Consider the following 16169-nt stretch of genomic DNA (forward strand, 5'->3'; position numbering starts at 1 on the left):
CAATCATGAGGTTTTCTGATATCTTCTAAAAACCGTCATAGGGCTAGTGTGACTGGAATTGTTCATAATTTATTCCAGGAGACCTTTTTCATGGCAGACATGTTTTAACAAGCAGGAAATGCATAACTGTAATTAATAAAATTAATTACAGTTATGCAAAAGTTATGCAAAATTAAACCACTGTTTTAAAATTAAAACAGTGGTTTAATCTTGTTTTGTGTTCCATGTCATCTACTATAGCATTGTGCCTCCTGTGACCAACGAGATTGTTCAGGAAATACTTTATTGTTGATGTTCTTGCTAGTAGAACTGTATTAAGAAATAATGTAAGCAGCAGAGAAGATGTGCTTGGAGCCTTTATTGCAGGGGACATTAATGGGCAATAATAAGAAATGAGTGTTAAACTTTTCTGTGTTTAGGAGCACTCCTGCTTATACAATGAGATTGTTGAGGTAAGAAAGCCTTATGAATATCTTGTTCTCTGTGATAAGTAGAAATTGTAAATGAGCTTAATGACAGCTCAAACATTGCCAGTGTCAATCTGGAGGATGGGTAAGTCAGGTCAAGGTCACAGGCGGTGGGAGGGGTCAGCTGGCTGACCTAGTGGTTAGTGCTAGTGGTCTGGCACAGTATCCTTGACAAACATGACTAATTTGACCTGCTTTTGTCTCCATGCCGGGTCACTCCATGTGCCTTAGCAGAAAAGGAACAAGTGCTTAAATCCAAAAAAAAAAAAGGCAATCTACCTTCCTTAAGACAGGCACTTTAATACAGTAGCATTATTAACAGTGACATTTTCTGAAACATGCTTACTATATCTCCATCCGAATTAATGCGACTTAAGGAGAGAACCAGTATAATTTGTCTTGATTGCATATCTTATTGTGAAGGGCATTCCCAGTGTTTGGTTAAGCAACGTGCATACGACCTCAGTATATCTCCATTAGCCTTGAAGTGTGCTAATGACATATTGTGTACTATGTTACTTACTTTGTCTCCATTAGCTAAAGTGTGAATGGTTATTAGTCTGCTAGCACTGACCTGTGACTCTCTATCTGCACATGCACACACATACAGTATTGGCACACACAGTATTGGCTTGGGTGATTTGTGACCTCTTTCCCTCCTTTGCTGCCATCTCACTTGTATTGATTTTTTTTCCTCATCTTTTCCTACGTCTCTCCCTCCCTCTCTTTTTCTTAGGGTTTCTTATATCCTATCTCTCCTTCTCCTCCTTTCTAATTTCAGTCCCTTGGTCCTCTACTTCTTTTTTTAGTTCTCTCTCCGCCTTTACCCTCCCTCTCATAACTGAGAATTCGATTAACAACCATCAAGATTTATAAAAGAGGTCAATTAGCTTTTGCATCTGACTGTTATTTGTGTCTAAATCAGTTTATTGGCCAACTGTGTATGTGCATGCTTGTGCTTCATTGTGTTTATTTTCAGAGGAATTGCATGTGTGTTTGCATATTTCTGTTCACATTAGCTCCGTTAGTGTATACTTTACTTAATGTTTGTTTGCCTGTTAGTGTGTGGGGAAATTGTTAGAGTTTGGTTGTTGTTCCGTGTAGACTTTCTCTTCTATCCTGGAAAGTCCTGGTTCACTGCCTCTTCAGAGTTAGTGGAGGGCACAGACATACACAGACATGCACACTCAAAGAGACTCACATGTCTCCATGCACACTCATACAGTGTGAGATGTATTCACACATAGACCGGAATGGACAGTGTCACAGTGGATGTCATTAAGAGAGTTTATTAAAATACATACACATAGATCTGTACACACACACACACACACACACACACTCGCATACGTTAAGCGTCCAATTGGTCACAGACTGGTGCCTCTGTTCTGTCGACGTGCTGGATGATTTCCCTCGATAAGTGAAGAACTCAGTCAACTCCTGCTCCCTCCCTGTCTCACAATGCCTTACATCTTACTTTCTCTCTCCATTATTTTCTGCCTTTTATTACAATATAACTGTAATCATTTGTGTAATGTAACATGCCATGTCCTCAGCTCGTGAGCATGGGCTATGAAATGCTTTTCTAAATGTGTGAGTCAACTGACTGTGGCTGTTGGACTGTGCGATTTTTGCTTTTGCATTTTTTTTGATAACCATCCTGATTACATTTGACCAATACTGTGCTTATATACTGTAATTTCTTTTACATAATATACAACATTAATATACTAATTTTTCAGCCAGTTACTTATCCTTATGTTTATTATTTATTATTATTATACCAATTTATTCATGTTCTTCCTTTTCACACGTCACTCTTCTGTACAGTAGGTATTCACAATAGTATCTATTATCCTTTGCGCAGCATCTAATTATAGAGTTGACTAATTTTTCAGGCTTTCTTCATATAGAAAAAGTCAACTTTATCATACTTAAGTTTTACATCCTGTAAATATGAAAAAATAACTAACAATCACGCAGCCACTCCTACTTTTCTTATCGCTATCTGAAGGTGGGAAAAAAAACTGGTGTCACATTTTCTTTGCTGTTTATCTTATTAGCAGGGTTTAAAAGTAGTGGCTATGGTAAGGTAGCAGCAGTAACAACCCTGAATTAATCCCTGTAGGGAAATCGTGTTTTCACCTGCATCTCCTCCGCAGGGAAGTCACAGTGCTGGGTCACTTTCAGCCGAGAAGCCGCTCGGCTGAACTGCTCACACACACTGCAGCAGGGCAGATGTTTGCGAAACAGATACTCAAATGTGTGTCTCTTGATATGTTTTATTCATTTACATACAGGAAAGAAAGCAGTAATGTAATGTTAATTCAGCATCTTCAGAAATGAAGCATTATGCTGGTGCTGTGTGTGTTCCAAGGCCATTGGCATTTTGTCTATATGTCTGTTGTGACCCCATGTCTTTGTCCCTTTGTGGCACTGATGAAAAAAATAATAGACAGTGTTGCTTTTTTCTGTAGCCACTGTTTCTTTTCCCTAAAGGCCCGTCTGTTTGACCTGTCACTGATCACATTTAAACAACACAAAGCTTTTGAGTGGTTTCCCCTCTGCTCCCTTATCTTTTTCATTTTCTAAGCCATTTAGCCTCAAAACCCCCAGTCTCTGTTTTCCTGTCTGTCCCTGACAGACCAGGACAGACAGAATGTGTTTTATTCTAGCGTTTTCTTAATATCCCTCTTTCATTTCATTTCATTCAAAGAAATCATAGCTTTACACTTTTGTCTCTGCCATTACGGTTTCTATCTGTTATCTTTATCTGTGTATTTCTGTCAAAGCTCAATGTGCGATGGAGAGACAGAGGGAAGTGGGGGAAAATATTTATAAAAAAGAGACAGAAAATGGACCAAGAGTCTGAGTGGATTTAAGAAAATGGCAGGAAACACATTTGATTGTAATTTGTGACATGAAGAGCAGAGAATTTAATCCCACTGCAACATATGTGTTGCAGTGGGATCCCCAACATATGTGTTGCAGTGTGTTTGTAGAACAGTAGACATTCCCATTTTTAAAGCCTCAAATTACGAAAACTTTAAATCAGATGACTGTCATTGAAATTAATTTGCCATAATGTGCTATGTAACAGCACAGTGATACAGTATGTTTGCAAAACTGTTTCTAATTAAGAACAAATCCGGCTAATTATAACAAACCCATTAATTTTGTTGACACTGAGTCGATTAAATAATTGACTCTGCATTTGTCTGCTTTTTATTACGCTGGTGTAAAGTGATTTTTAGAAAACACGCTTTTCCTCTTTCCTTATCACATCTGTGAAAAGGCTGTTTATCGCTCCTCGGTTCATCCTACGACGGTTCTCGTGAGCATGAACTCCTGTCTGTAAGCCTCAGATGACACACCACATTACTTTGGGCTCTGACAATTACAGTTACTTTGTGAACAGAAGTCTCCAAACCTGAGGGGTGCACAGTGTGTTCAAAGGAAAACTTAGGTCTGCCTTTTATAATCTAATTTCCTAGTGGTTGTAATTATTGGCATGAGGTACAGTATTTATGGACATGTGCAGTGTGTCAAACAGCTACATAATATATACCCACAAAGATAAAAAAAAATATATAAAAAATATTTATGTATCTCTACTGTGTAACCTTTCCTAATTTCTATTTTATGTGTATGTGTATGAACTGACAAAGCACATTAACCCACCATTGTACTTTTTACTCCCAAGCCGACAAGTAAACTTGGTTATAAGAATTGACACTCTCAGACTGAGAGAAATATTTGTGGGTTGTGTGCAGTTTTGTGATTGATAGAAATGTTTGTGACAGTATCCACTTGTCTTGATGCTTCTGTTTTTTATCTTCTTCTTTCTTTCCCCTCAACTCCCCCTACCTGACAGCGGTGGTTTCGTTGACATGAAGTACTGTCATGAGCTAGAGACCCCAAAATTCCATGCTTGTCTTCTCAAAACAGAACAACGTGAACGCTCTGAGCACCGTCTCTAAACAAATTCAGTTGTTTTCTGCCTGGAAACATTTGCTTTATGGGCTTTGGATTAGCAAAAAGCAGAAGCCACTGGTGTTTTACTAGTTTTAGCAGCACAACTTCAAATCCAGTGACATCTGTCTTAACATCTGTTTAAAATGTTTTCTTACATGTTTTTTGTATTGACTAAAGGAAAACAAGGGAATGTGTTTTCATGCAGGACATTTGTAGGTGTAGATGTATGATCTGTTGCAGGTTTGTGATGTCAAAAGATGAGCATACTTATTTTTCTGTTATGAATTTTTGCACTTACTTTTAGTATGCAACTGACAAGAAAAAAACATATGACTTTCTTGATTGAAAAATGATTAAACACTGTAAAATGCATGAAAATCTGAGAAAGGTTTATGTTGCATAACTTATATTTTAAAATAAGTACATTTTTAATTTTTTTCCAAATACCATTAGTGTCCTGGATTTGTGTTGCTGTTTTTATCTATTAGTCACAACGTTGGGTCTAATAATGCAGTGAAGTAGTAAGAGTTTTCGTTCGTTTGCGAATGTGTCAGAATTTCATAGAACATGGAAAAATCACCATTTATTTAATCATTTTGTGTTTGAGTTTTAGCTTTAGTTGGACCTTGGATCCAAGTACTGTGAATTAAGGGATGTGTTACCAATCCAAATTACGTTCCACCTCCCGGCAGTGTTTTCACAATGATATTTTCCTGTTCTAAAGTAAATCAGGTTTCTGAAGCTGAAAGTTAAGTGATTACTTAAGTGCATGTTAATGCATTTTAAAATTCCTTTCCTTTACATTATCGCTGCCCAGCCACATTAAGCCACTACTGAGCTTTGGGTATCTTTTTAGCTTCAGCCTCACTTCAGCCATAGAATCTGAACACATTATGTAATTACAGCAATTGAATTTATTCTGTAACCAGTGCTCCTGTTCACTTTGTCCTTTTTTGTTTTTCCCTGCTGTTTTCAGCACCACTTTCTGGTTTAAATTAGCTGTAAAAAGTACTTCTACTCATCACATTTTATAAAACACATTACTTATGTGCATCTGCAGTGTGTCAAACAGCTGTACAGTATATACCTACAGAGATAAAAACAAATTGTATTTAAATACCTCTGCTGTGCAGTGTTTCCTTCACTTTTTGTGTGTGTTTACTCATTTTACCCATTTTATGGTTATACATTTAATGATAAACTGTAAATCGCATTATTTGTCGTTCATAAATAACAGTATGTAGTTGAAATTGTGGCACGGACAGTGCTGGTGTGTAGAGCTCAGGTCAGTATCAGCAAGTTTAACTTTTTTACATTTTAAGTAAGACCTGTTAAATTAATGCAGCAGATAAGTCATTTAACGTGTATTTTAAATTACACAAATGATACTGTACATCTCTAAAAGCTTAGGGATTCTTGAGTTACCTCTGTACAACACAAAACCTCTGTAAAACATATCTGGCACTGGCTTCTTAAGGTCTGAGGTGCAAATGTTCCGTCTGCTTCAGGGTCATTCTTTATGTAATAAATGGTGCAGGGCAGGTGAGAGTTCAGTCTTATTATCTTTAGTTTTTATAGTTCTGTACAATAAACTCCTTTCTTTCTGTCTTTCTTTCCAGCTTCCAGATTCTAATTTTCCATCATGTATTTATGTTGGAAAAGTGTATATTTGACTTTATTAATTGATTCTATATTTTCTACAGTTTCTTGGCTGAATGTGTCTGTTTAAATCCATTTCAGAGTGAACTTTTTTTTATTGGCTAAGGTTTAATGCTTCACTGACTTAACATTTTACTGTGAATAGGTTTTGATCTTCAGGTCAAAAAGCCATGTAGCTGGTGATGCAAAATCTTTTAATGTGCATATGTTTTCTAGCTTATTTGCTTTTAGCACAAACTTGCTTCCTTATCTCTCATTGTGTCCTCAGATTACCACCACTGCATTCATGTAACATCCTGTATCTTTCTTTGTATTTGGATGAATCTATTTTCTATAACTGGCTGTCTGGCTCTTTTGAACCATTCACTTTAATTGCCTTACTTTCCTCCTTACTTTGGCAGTAGCATGCTCACTGGTCTCCACCTCCTCCCTGTTCCTTTTGCCCTTTTTGTCCTCATGCTGTGTTTTTGCTCACTAAAACTGTCTTACCTTTAGTCCAGGGTTCCTTGCTGCTTATAATTGCCTCTTCAGTTGCCTTTTTTTTTAGCCTTTACCTCTCTTGCCATGCCCCTTGTGCTTTCATTTTAAGCTGTGAAGCCATAACAATCTTCCTTGTTTGGTGGTTTGCTTGAGCTCTGGTAACCGCACTAGTTTTTATACCATCTTTGTTCTTTGCCCTTGAATCTTTCTCTCCCTCACTGACTATTAGCCCTGGTTGTCTTGGCTTTACCTTTCAAAAGCTTTTTACTCTCTGCCTTACTTTTTCTCTGTGCGCTCTTTGCCATCAGTGCTATTTGAATTGTCATATCATCCAAGTTCCACGTTTTCTAACTCAAAAGTCATGTCTGTTCATGTTATAGCTAGCTTCCATAAAAGCTTTTGTTGCCTTTCTTACTCTTTACCCTCATGGGTTTCTTTTTAATTCTCTCGGCAGTCATTAATGGCCTTTAGTCTGCCACAATCCTGCTCACTACATTTCACTCTTCGCCTTCCCCTCGGTCCCCTCGGCCTCTATGCTGGCTTGCTCACTATAACTGTCTCTGAATTTCTCTAGTGGCAAGAACTTACTGAGAGTCTTCATAAGTAATAGGCCCAAGTCAGATTTGTGGAGCCCCATAGACATGGTTTCTTGGGTTTTTGTAACTCTGCTGAACCTGAAATAAACTGCTAAGATCTTTTCTTATGGCATTTTGACCGTCTACTCTCCAGTTCCCACATACTTTTTACCTAAAACCCATCTCCTTTTCCTTTCCTTTTTCATTTCACATTTCATTGCCCTCTCCCACCTCTTATTCTCTCGTCCTTTCGTTTCCTCTCACCATGCCTCTGTCATGTTGCTCTCCATTACTTCTACCACTCCAGTGTTTCTCTCATTTCCCTCTCCGTTTTCTTTCTAGTCTGTGAGCTTAACCTTCTTTTTCATTCATCAGTCCCTCGTTGCACCCTAATCCTACTTTTTTTTTCTTCATTATTTCTTTCCTTTGTCATGCATTTCCACAATTAACTCTACATACCTTTTTTTCCCCTGCTGTGCACTTGTGCACTTCTACTTGTTCCTTTTCCTATGCTTCTTATATTTTCATGCTGAGTTTATTCTTGCTCCTGTTTTCCTGTGCAGTCCACCTCTATCTCTGCTCCCTTGCAATCCTATCAGTAGGGTGCAACTATTTAAACACCTTATTCTTCACATAAAGCTGCTTTCAAAACACCAGAGAGGAGGAAGAACTGGAGAGTGAAGCAAGACAAAATAGCTGTGGTTTGTAAACAGCAGCAGATATTGAATGATTATCCTCCACGTCTATTTACAGTGCACTGCTTTGACCTTTGCATCTTTAACTAACGACTTTTCAAATTAATTTCAATCTCAGTTGATAACGATGCATCCATGCCTTTCCTTTCTTCTGCAGGTCTGGTGGTAAGAGAAGCCAGTATAGAAATAACACGGCAGCAAGTCGAGGAGCTGTTTGGGCCTGAAGATTACTGGTGTCAGTGTGTGGCCTGGAGCTCAGCTGGAACCACCAAAAGTCGCAAGGCGCATGTCCGCATTGCATGTGAGTACAAATTGTAAAGGTTACAATATACGCTTTGTTTACATGTGTTAGCATACTGTGTAGAGTAAGAGTGAGTTATTTTTTTTTGTTTTGACAGAAATAAGTATCACTGTTTAACATTTGTATATGAAGACATAAACAAATACACAATCAGTTCTTTCCCCTTCCCAAATAAAAAGATACAAGATAGCAAATAAACATGCACAGAGATAGTCATACATTCACGGACAACTTTATCACCTCTGCTCTGCTGGGTCCAGTCACAAAAGAGCCAGTCATGAAAGAACAGCAGACCTCACAAGATGGGGAAGGCTGACAGGGAAAAATGATAAAGAGCTTAAATAATGAAAATAGAAGCTTCCCCACTGGCCTTTGGGTGTGAATTCCCTTACAACACCCATACGAACACAAATGCGGAGTTGTGCATGCACAGCACAGGAGCATATGCTAAAAATACAATCCTTCTAAATCAAGAGAAACATATCAGTGTATGATAGAGCAGTTTGTACAATGTCCTATGTTAGTTGATTTAGCAATGCTCATGGTTACTTGCTGTTACAGTAACAGAAAGTGGGATCTAATACTACTGTATTACTAATACTACTGTACACTAATTGCTAAACACTTGTTTCGCCAGAAATGAAGACAACTGGTACTGTATATCTGTTTGTAGTGCAGCTAATCAAATTTGGATAGTTTTAACGAAAAAGTCAGTAGTCAACCTCTTTTTTTTTTCTTTCATTTTTTTTGGTCATGAAGCAATGTACAGCTGTGTTTGGATTTCATCCTGCTCACAGTGTGAGAGGTTTTCCACACAACAGCAGGACACAGTAAAAGGACTTGGTTACCGTAGAAGTGTACAGCCTGTCACCTGCAGGCTCTTTGTCTAACTGTGCACCATGGGTGCTCCTTCTTGTTCTGTTACTCCCTATAATATATAAAACTGATCTGCCGACTAAAAAGCTGAGAATTACCTTTGTCTTGTCTGTTTTAACTAATGACCACTGTCAGCGCTAACCTTTAATAACAGATACATTGTGTTTCATGTGACAGCTTCACAATAAGAGCTGCCATGAGATTTGCCAGCTGAATGGTTATAATGTGAAGCCAGCAGCAGTATAACGTGTTTGGTTTGCATTAGCAGTAACTTGATAGACCTCTGAAATGGAATTAGGAGAGTGAACTGGAGAGCTGGCTGTTATAAATGAGATAAACTACTTTATAGAGAGGTAAATACTGAATTAGTACTGCAGAGAAATTAAGACCAAAAATAGAATTAGAAACTAGGTATTATTTTAGAAAAATTAATGGTCATGACTTTGTCTGTGTGGCTTTGTTTTTTGTTTTTTTTTTTTAATGTAAACGTATTTTGCTGCCATGAGTTATAAATTTGAACTAGAAATACTATAGACTTGGGTAGAACCTCCAGAATAGTTTTACGCTGGAAATTTTTCTGAGCAGAGACTTAGCTCCATAACTTTAGTCTACCATCTATAGCTTCCTGTTATGGTCTGGTGAAGAATTTAATAAGGCAACTGGGAGTCTGACTAAAAGGTCACCAAAAGAACACAGGCCAGACTAAACCCAACCATGCTTAATATCACTCTAGCAGACAGTGTTACCATGTAACATTGCATATAGTGATCACACAGGGAAATCATTTTTTGATTGTTAGTCCCTTGCATCAGTCCAGGCAATAGAAAAGGTTGAATCCTGTTGCGGGTGATAGTAACCTGACAGTTCTGCAGCAACTGTGAAGCAAGGGAGTTGAAATGTTCGATAGGAATCACCACGAAGTCTTGTTTGTCTTTCCACATAAGCCACATATAACAGAATGGATTGTTCTTCAAAGCATCTTTCACTGGCTTGAGAATTGAACTCACAAGAGTAGTTTTCCAAACATCATTGCTCTGGTCAATCCAGCCATATACGACAACTGGGACTTGTCACAGTGCTCAGTTTATAGAAAGGTCAAGTAGAAAAAAATACCAATAACAAAGTCGACCCCACCTCTCTGGTCTACCTGTGTGAGAGTGTGGCTCTGCTTGAGTGAACTCTCAAAAGGACAGCTTGGGGGTTTGATAGACTGCTTTCAGCAGCACACATAATAAACGGCATACATCCCCATATGCAGTACAGACACTATGACTCTGACAGTCACTCCCTGGAAATCTTTTTTCCAAGTTGGTCTTATTTGTGCTACAGAAGAAATCCATCATGTTGACCATAGTTTTTAACTTCAGGTTATTTTATTTGGCTGTAAATATGTCACTTTAGCACTTTTTTTCAGGGTTTTGTTGCTTATTTTATTTATTTACTTACTGATTTACACACATATTTTTTCACAATTTCTTGAATTTGTCTGCTTTATGAGATTATAAAGCTAAAAAGTACATATTTCAGATTAGCACAATAAAACACAGCAAATCATTAAAAATGAATACACAATTATAAAAAACATTTATACCATAACATTTATATTATATTTATAGGTTATATATTGCATAAGAGCATTTGTAACAGTATAAACAGCATTATACTACATCATATGTAAAATGAACCTTTGCCAGATTTTAATACAGTAAAGAGTCACTAGAGAATTTGTGCAAAGGTTCATTAAGTCAAGCTTGCATGATATGCAATGTTAGTGTATGATCATAGTAGCATGGTAGTTCTGCAATAACATGTTTCTCAGTTAATTTGACTTGAGAGCTTTAAAATAAAGAGAGTTTGAGTTTAGAACAAAGCATCTGAACTCTCCGCATTGTTTTCCTTTGTGAAGATGTTTTTCTGTCTGTCAGCAGAGAGTTAGTGACACAGTTAGGAATATCCTTCTGAACTGCGCTAATAACAGTCTCAAATGGAAAGTGTCCTCCTTGGGGTGCAATGAAAGCTGGGTAATGTGCTGTTTTTGGCTTACATTCGGGCTGATACATGCTGAAAGACAGATGCAGGCAAGTGAATGTATACAGACTTCTGAGACTCTCAAAGGCATACGAGTGAATGTAGACGGCAATGGCACAGAACTGCACACAGGGCACTGAGGTCCACACTGAATGCATGAGGGTACTGATGCATCCATGCATGTATATGAGAGAGAGCAACAATGTGTGTGTCTGCGTCAAACTATCATCATGTAATACCATTACTTAGCAAGGAGTGTCACATCCTTCTTAGTGTGTCCAGTCTTTACTATGACCTTCCTGTATTAGCCTTCTCTTTCTGTTTTGTTTTGCTTTAATGCACTTCATTTGAGTTCTACACTGTATCTCAAACAAATGTATTTTTTCCACATAACCTAACAGTATACAGGTCTTTGCTAGAGATGGAGGGATGGTGATGGATCATGTGTGTAAGAAGGTTTGATGGGCCATTATATATCAACAATGTGATAGAAATGCCTGCCTCTCTTTTACTTCACTCTCTCTTAAGTTCTCTTGTTCTTCTGACTTTGTCCCCAGGTCCTTCATGTTCTCTTTCTCTGTTATAACAGTGATTTTTCCCTTAACCAGATCTGATTACACTCATCCCCCCCTTGCGATAACCTTTTACTTCAAATCGACCCAACCTCCTGACCTACCCGGCTTTCGACTCCTATTTGGATCTACTGCTTTGATTAAAATGCTTCCTGGCAGCTAGAGCTTGCTGAGCAAAGTGTCTTTTCTTCTGCACCTTGCGATAGCAATTCAGCATTTCTCTCCTGCATGCCTATCTCCTCTTCCCACTCGTTTTTATTATTTCTCATTTCTTATTCTCTCCACCTCTATTAATTTTCTCACCTTTCTCACCATGTGCTTATTGTTTCATTCTGTCACTCATACTGTTTTTTTCACCTTTCTCATTCTGCAACATCTTCAGGCTGTTTCAATAACTGTGGAATTAACACTTCAAGGGAGTAAATAAATATGTAGTTTGTAGATGGATAATGGCAATCAGTGTCATGGCTCTAAAAGTGTCAAACACATAATCAGAGTTATTAAATCCCAGAGTGATTGGTCTTGTCTTTTGGAGCAGGACATTTTAGCTGAGTTATTTGCAGCAGGCAGCTTAATTCCAGTTTATAAAGCAGGTGAGAGAAACGGAGAAACACAGACAAACATTCAATCATGCACAGAATTGCAGGCACGTACACAGGGGTAAGCGAAAACCAGACACGTACGTGCACACAAATGTGCATGCAGTGTCAGTCATGCTCTTTGGCCCTGCAGCTTTCAGGTCAAGTCTTTCTCCTTCAATGGATTAGCATCATGTGAAGGTCACACATACACAAACAGCCAGACACACACAAATTTCAAATGATGGCAATTTGTTCTGCCATCTACCACTGAGACGTGTGTGCATAGCAATCAGGCGTCCAGACACCCAGGGACACAGAAACACAGGCAGCTAGTTGTGTCAAATGAATTGCTTCTGTTTTGTTTATGATGCAAATGCCTCAGCTGCATGTATTTGAGTTTTTCTTTAATCATGGATGAATCAGACCAAGGAAAACATGGCTCAACAGTGATTTACTTTGTTATATTTTAACCTCTGATTCCAGACATTTACATCTTTAGACCCAGTCACTCGTAATTGAGCAGCTGGACACAACTGCAGTTGGTTAACCAACCTCTCTGGTATTAATCTGGCTCAGAATCAGCAGAATCAGAAACCAAATTGCCACGATTACCACAGTCCAAATGACTTGCCACCTTTCATTTACAATACCACACTTACTGCTTCATTAAAGCATATGCAAAAAACATTCAGTACTGTTGAACCAAAAAGTCCTGCTGTTTATCTGCTCACCTTGACATTTGCAAAGACTGACTGGAAAAGCTGCAATGTTTTTCTCTGGGTGACATCATCCAGAGAGTCTGGGTTTCTGGCTTTGAGAGAGACTTCATGATGGTCACAAACACTGAATAAACATTTTTATAGTGAGAACCCATAGAGGGTGAGTGTGTGTCTGTGTGTGTGTCTGTATGTGTGGTTATGATGTCTTACCATCACTGTAAACCACTGAACATTTTCCCAGATGTTAAGAATTGCTTCAGCGTACTCTTACGTGTCACAGCGGTAAACCACAGCGTTGAGTTAGTGACACAGATCTTAAGTCACCTTCTGATGTCCAAGTGTGAGAAGAATGAAAGAACCATTATTATTTACAAAAACTACCATTAAATCAGTTTCATGCTGAAATGTGCCTGTTTTTATAATTTGCCTAGTAAATGGAGTAGGCAGGCCATTTAGCCATTTGTCAGCCTTAATGAGCCATTTTACAAACCAAAACTCAAAAGAAATGCTGTGCTCCAGATCAGTGGTGCTGTGACAGCAAATAGAGTTGTTTACTGTACTTGTTCAAATCTTGATTGTGGATGGAAAGACCTTGTCTGATGTATAGAGCTGATCACAGGTTGTGAAGTGTTGAAATGACAGGGTGGAGAGTTTAGTGAAAGAACTGGTCTGAGTGGAAAGAGACTCTCTAAAGTCACTTTTGAGAAAATTACCCCATATAACCACACTGAAAATGACTGCGACACTCAAGGTCAGAGTCTGTCTTGATTTTTTTTTTTTTTTCAGTTTTTGATATATATATTTTTTTAGCTTTATTGATATTTGAAGATGCTTGTATGAGTGTCCAAAGATGAATAATTACCCAATTATAGGATATGCACTGCATGCACGGTTCCAAGCTAACTATTAGGCTATATATAGCACATAAAGAAGTTTGGCAAATTCACACTATGAAATTACTTTCTTATCAAGAGACTCAAGCAGAACCTCATTGTTCTACTGTGCTTAGGAGTAGCTGCTCCAGCAGAATCTGTTTCATTGTTTATAGCTTTGATTTTTATAATTTAATAAAACGTGGTTTAATTATGAATGCATTTACTTTTGCATGCACTTTATCACTTTCATCATTTAGAGTTTTTCTAAGTCATAGGCCTGATCTCTATTGTATGCTATCACTCAGGAAATTGGATGTCTAAATTATCCTCTCTGAGACTAAAGGAGAGTACTTTCCTTGCTATTTTCTTCCCAACGTCTCACATTGCTCTTTATTGCTTGAGCAGCTCCACCAGGGGAAGCCGTTATGATTTGGCATGGGTAGCATGCGGGCAGAGACACCCATTTTGGATAATTGCTCTGAAATGTGCTTATGTAGAGATGCCTGAGGCAACAAACTAACCACAAACATAATAACAGTTTTAGATGAGCAGTGGAAGAAGTTTTAGAAGGAGAGGAAAGGAGGCAGAGAGAGAGAAAGAGAGAGAGAGAGAGAGAGAGAGAGAGGGTAGGATGAAAAAGTGGGAGAGAGAGGAGTTTATGCAAGAAGAGGTAATTTTTGAATAGATGCTTACACTGCTTTATTGTACTGTATATATAAGGGAGTTCACGCTGAAGAACACTTGACAAGGTTGCCCTCTGTACTTTTCAACCCTGCTGTAATTCTAAAAGGTTGTTCTGTGAATTTATCTTTGCTTTTGTTATATTTATGAATCTAGATAGTGTTATCTGCAGCTTGGGAGTGAAGTGGGGTCAGTGAATTGATATGACACAGCTGTCCCTCCTCTCTTGTGCACATATTTCCCTTGGGCACATATCTGCACACGCATGCACGAAAACACGCAGTTTCCACTGATGTGAATTTATAGTCCCCTGGTGTCATGAACACACAATGCAAGTTTTTCTCTAAAACACACATGCTGCCACGTATGTAGCACTCTTGCAAAATCTTGTCAGGTCTGCATTACGGTATGTGTGAATTTTTGTGTGTGTTGTCTGTTCGTCCCCTGAGCAGTTTGCTTTAATCTCCTTTAATTTCATTCTCAATCTTTATGGAAATCAACTCTCAGAGCCAACTCCTCATTTCACCATCTCCCTTACTAATTAAGACCAGGAAATTGTTTCTGGAATTGGCTGGCATGAGAGAAATGTCTCATCCCTCAATCACTTCCTTATTCTCTCCTTGTGTCTGCAGTTGTTATTTTCTGTTGTTATTATTTATTTATTTATTTGCACATTTGTGGTTATGTGGGCAAGTCTGATTTCTGTCCCACTGTGAGTATTTTATTTTGTGTTATCCATGCAATTGTTCTGTCTTTGTGTGTTGTGCCTGCTTATCTCCATCTCCTGTGTGTGCTTTCCTCACTGTGACAGTATCTCTCTGTCTCGTTCTGTTTTTGTCTTTCAGTATCTGTCCGTGTGTGTGTGTGTGTGTGTGTGTCTCTGTGCAGTGTGTGGGTAGCCATGTGGTGGATTTAGGGCTAGAGCTTTGGGTGATTACTCCCATAATGAACCATCATGCTCTGTTCAGGCTGTCGTCCCCGAGAGGGATTGACTGTATTATGAAGTTATCATTCAGCCTCAGCAATACTGTGTCCTCACATAGCTTTTCTTTACCAATATAGCTCTTATACATGGAATCTGATAATGAGTATGTTTATATTGCGTGACATTAAACCTAAATCATTTAGATGGGGAGTTGTTATGGGGAATTTTGGAAATCGTAAAAGTTTTGTCAGTGGTTTAGCACTAGAACTCAGACAGCATGATAATCTTGAATGCCTTGTTCACACATATGGATTCAGATGTGACAGTCTGTCTCTTATCTCTCATGAGTCTGTATTTCATCTCCTGCTGGTGTTTAACTTGCATACAGATTAGGGCTTTGCTTTACAATATACTGTATTTACTTTGTAATATATGTGATTGAAACTGTGTAGTACAACACATGTTTACTTTGGAGTCCTAAATCTGTCCACACGAACACTATTAACTATGATTGTCAGGGGGTATTTGAATAAAGTAAATTATTTTCTCAACACCACTGTTTGTGCAATGGGATTACATTTGACTCTTTCAAACTATCAATGAGTCATAACAATAATTTGGTGATTTATTTTATGGGGAAATTCATGTCCTCCCTCACTACATCCAAGAACCTCCTCTTTGGTCTTCCTCTTGGCCTCCTTCCTGGCAGCTCTAACCTCAGCATCCTTTTACCAATGTATTCACTGTCCCTCCTCTGAAC

The 16169-nt window shown here is 38.3% G+C and overlaps 1 protein-coding gene across 2 annotated transcripts in view; it reads left to right on the plus strand.

Annotated features, from left to right (window-relative positions):
• The window catches only part of LOC113138657 (netrin receptor UNC5C), a 169721-nt gene that overhangs the window by 89426 nt on the left and 64126 nt on the right, over window positions 1-16169 (plus strand). For both annotated transcript variants that reach the window (XM_026321261.1, XM_026321262.1), the window contains exon 3: window positions 8009-8152. In XM_026321261.1, coding sequence (XP_026177046.1) covers window positions 8009-8152 — 144 coding nt within the window. The remainder of the gene's footprint in view (window positions 1-8008; window positions 8153-16169) is intronic.

The sequence above is a fragment of the Mastacembelus armatus genome, chromosome 9, assembly GCF_900324485.2.
Source record: "Mastacembelus armatus chromosome 9, fMasArm1.2, whole genome shotgun sequence".
In the NCBI taxonomy this organism is placed as follows: Eukaryota; Metazoa; Chordata; class Actinopteri; order Synbranchiformes; family Mastacembelidae; genus Mastacembelus; species Mastacembelus armatus.